Below are 3,178 nucleotides of genomic sequence, written 5' to 3' on the forward strand. Positions count from 1 at the left end.
CACCCGCCCCGAACCGAAACCCACCCCTTTCGCCATTAGTATTCGCGCGTATGCGCAGCCGCGTGCGCGTTCACAAGTAAATTCCATCGAATCATAATCAGCCTGCACCCTCTTCAGGGTCATCAATTTCCCCGAGGATGCCCGACGTACCCTGGTGCTTGATAACCTGATATGCAGGTGCATCCTGACTGCGGAACATGGACGAATCTACTATCGCGTCTTTTGCCCCTTTGATTTCCTATCCTTTATCAATACGATTAACACGTTTCACGTGTCTACGCCGAAGGTCTCCTAAAATCCTTATCATTGTGATTTCGCGAGAGGGGTAGGTGCACCACCCTCCCGGCTGAGTGAGGGTGACCCCAGGATATATCCTCGATCCAGTTCTCCGATTCGTGACCCATCACCTCACGTTCTATACCTCCACAGCTACGGCAATGTTAGGCGGAAACCATTTTCTAATCCTGAAAGCCTTTTCTATCGATCCGAATCAATCGATCCCGAATACGCAGTCACGTAGTGCGTATAGAATCACGGCTGGTGGAATTGGTACCCATTGAGGCTTTCTACATCTTTTTTCCTTTTTCTTCGTTCCTTCTTAACCCCTTCGTCGTAAGCTGTACCTCGTCTACCTTAACACTACTTTTCGTGTCTAGCGGTCGATTCAAAGCAAACGGGCCTTAACTCTTGTCTCTCTTTGCGCCACGAGCTACCCCTGGGCCAAATATGGCCGAGACCTGCCTCTTCGGTTCTAGTCTCTACACTTATTCTCTTTCTCCTTCGTCCCTCGTTCTCGTCCGTTCAATTAGTACTTGCCGGAAGGCTACCACCTGGATCTTCCGATCGTTCACAGACTCTTTCTAATGGAACGACTCTTGCTCGAATTCTCTCCGTTGCGCACGCGCCGAACGTACGCACCGTCGGATTAGAACGTACGTCTACGTGAATTAAAGATCGGCGAATCGTGCCGCCATTCCTAGCTACATTTTTTTTTCTTCGTCAACCCTTCGCGCAATTATCATTTTGTTTTTTTTTTTTAGTAACTTTTTATTTATTATTACTTTACATAGGAACGTTTTGTCAGCCCACCTCGTATTCGTCGTGATCGATCATCGTCGGTTGCGATTTCTTCCTACCTCTTCTTGGGCTCGTCTCTTTTCTACTCGACACATTTGGTACATCCACCTAGCCCTTTCCTTTCGACCTAGACACTTTCCTAGTTCCTATTTTCTCATTCGTCTCTTTATCCTCCCCTTTACCATTCATTCTCAGTATCCACACATTCTTCCTCCTTAATAATCCTCTGCGTATACCGTCTTCTGTCGCGAACCTCAACATTCGAAATCGAGTCTTTTCTTAAAATCGCCTTTTTTCTCTCATTCTAGGAATCCGTGGTTATCAATTCTGAGGAACTTTGAGTGCGTTCAACGCGTCGCTCGAAACATTATTACAAAAATAACAGACAATGGCAAATAGTAGTAATGATAATTAAGCACAGACCGACACTGGAGGATCGGCCATGCGAACAACGGTCCGTAGATTCCCCGGAATCGAAGATTCCCGAATAAAGCCGAATTCGAATATCCCGGGGAAATAAAATATTCGAACCTAGTTCGTCTCTCTCTTCTATTTTTGTCTCATTCTCCATTTTGGCCAGCGAGTACGAGAGTAAGATATTCAATATACCGCGTGTCCTATAAATTTTAATCGAAAGCTCGCGAATAGGTACCAACCGTGCAATTGGCTACTCAACGGGCCCCTGCCAGGGCTGCCACTTCTTGGATGAGTTTTTGTCTTTTCGCTTCGGGTCCGTTGTTATTATCTTGCCCAGTGAGTCCCGAACCCGTTTGGGACTGGCCCGTGGTACTCTCCGCAGCAGCCCTAGCAGCCAACAGGGTAATCTGGTTAACCACATCCTCCATCTCGTCCGTTAAAGGATTTGCCTCTTCTCCGTGTTCACTTCCAGGATGAGCAAAGTGTTGCTGCTGTTGTCGCTGAGGTTGCTGATTCTCGAGACGCGCCCGATGCTGCACAGTCTCGGCGTGCCGTCGAAACTCCGTGACGCTCGAGTAGGTGCGCGTCGCGGCGCTCTCCTCGCACGCGGAACAGGCGAACCGCGTCTCGACGAAACGCAACGCGCCGCGACGCTGCTGGTTCCCGAGGTAGCAGCTGCGCTGATGCGCGAGCAGCGTCGCCTCCTGGGGATAAGCCCTGCCGCACCTTCGACACACCAGGCACAGCTCCGACTCCAGTTGACGGCAGTGAGGGGGTAGCGCGCCGGAGACGTCCTCGCTCGCGGGGCCAGGGAGGCGCACTGTCTCCAGGCCAGGATGGTTCGGGTCCTGCTGCAGGAAAGCCTGCATCAGGGCACGCGGTACCTGCACCTGCGGCCCACCCTCGACCTGCAGGGACATCAGTCCGGTTGATACAACAGGAGCGCTGCCACTCAGGCTCCCAGTCGCTACTGAAATCAAAGGTCAAACTTCACTTTTAGACACCGCATATCGCGAGGGCCATCCTAATTGGCACACGTCGCCTAACTTATCTTAACGATCCTCCTGGATCCTCGGATCCTCGGATCCTCGGATCTGCGGATCGAGATACGCTCAAGATACTCTTTAGATAGAGCTGCAAATTGATTCGTAGCGACTCCCGTGCACCTCTAATAAACGTCCTATCTTGGCGCTCCTGAAAATTTATGCAAAACCCGTTCCACTAGGAGACAGCTAAAGTGCTGGTTATTAGCTGAGCTTCACCCAAGGCAAAACACATTGACAAGATAATTCGGGATGCGCAACCCGAGCGCTGATATTTCATTCAATGTTCTTTGTTCTTTCCACGTGCTTTTCGTTGGTTCTCTATTTGATCAGGCATCGACCCTTTTCATTCGCACCTTTAGACACTCTGTAGGTTAACCTACAATTCCACTGTACAAGCTTATACAAGCCACTGGGCTTCGGCTACCGAGGCGCCGATTCTCTCGAGTCACTTTCGAAGATGGTTCTTTGTCATTGACAAGATATGAACGTTCTGACGTTCCGACGTTTTAACGTTGTAACATTGTGACGTTGCGTCTATCTCCTCCTCGACCAGATGAGACTCGTTACGAAGCAGGAAGTGTTAATGATACCCCTGCTCATTCACTGGACGCTCTCCTGTAATTATCGGCCGTGGGAGG

The 3,178-nt window shown here is 50.0% G+C and overlaps 1 protein-coding gene across 4 annotated transcripts in view; it reads right to left on the reverse strand.

Moving 5' to 3' along the window:
* Positions 1 to 26: 26 nt before the first annotated feature.
* Positions 27 to 3,178, reverse strand: part of LOC107264690 (zinc finger homeobox protein 4) — a 64,155-nt gene continuing 61,003 nt past the window's right edge. Inside the window, exon 5 of one of the 4 annotated variants that reach the window (XM_025081838.1) lies at positions 27 to 2,461. In XM_025081838.1, coding sequence (XP_024937606.1) covers positions 1,749 to 2,461 — 713 coding nt within the window. In that variant the 3' untranslated portion in view covers positions 27 to 1,748. Of the gene's footprint in view, positions 2,465 to 3,178 lie in introns of all 4 variants that reach the window. The other 3 variants (XM_015733219.2, XM_025081839.1, XM_015733220.2) reach the window with 3 other exon arrangements.

This window comes from Cephus cinctus, unplaced genomic scaffold (genome assembly GCF_000341935.2).
Source record: "Cephus cinctus unplaced genomic scaffold, Ccin1 Ccin1_scaffold0189, whole genome shotgun sequence".
Classification (NCBI taxonomy): Eukaryota; Metazoa; Arthropoda; class Insecta; order Hymenoptera; family Cephidae; genus Cephus; species Cephus cinctus.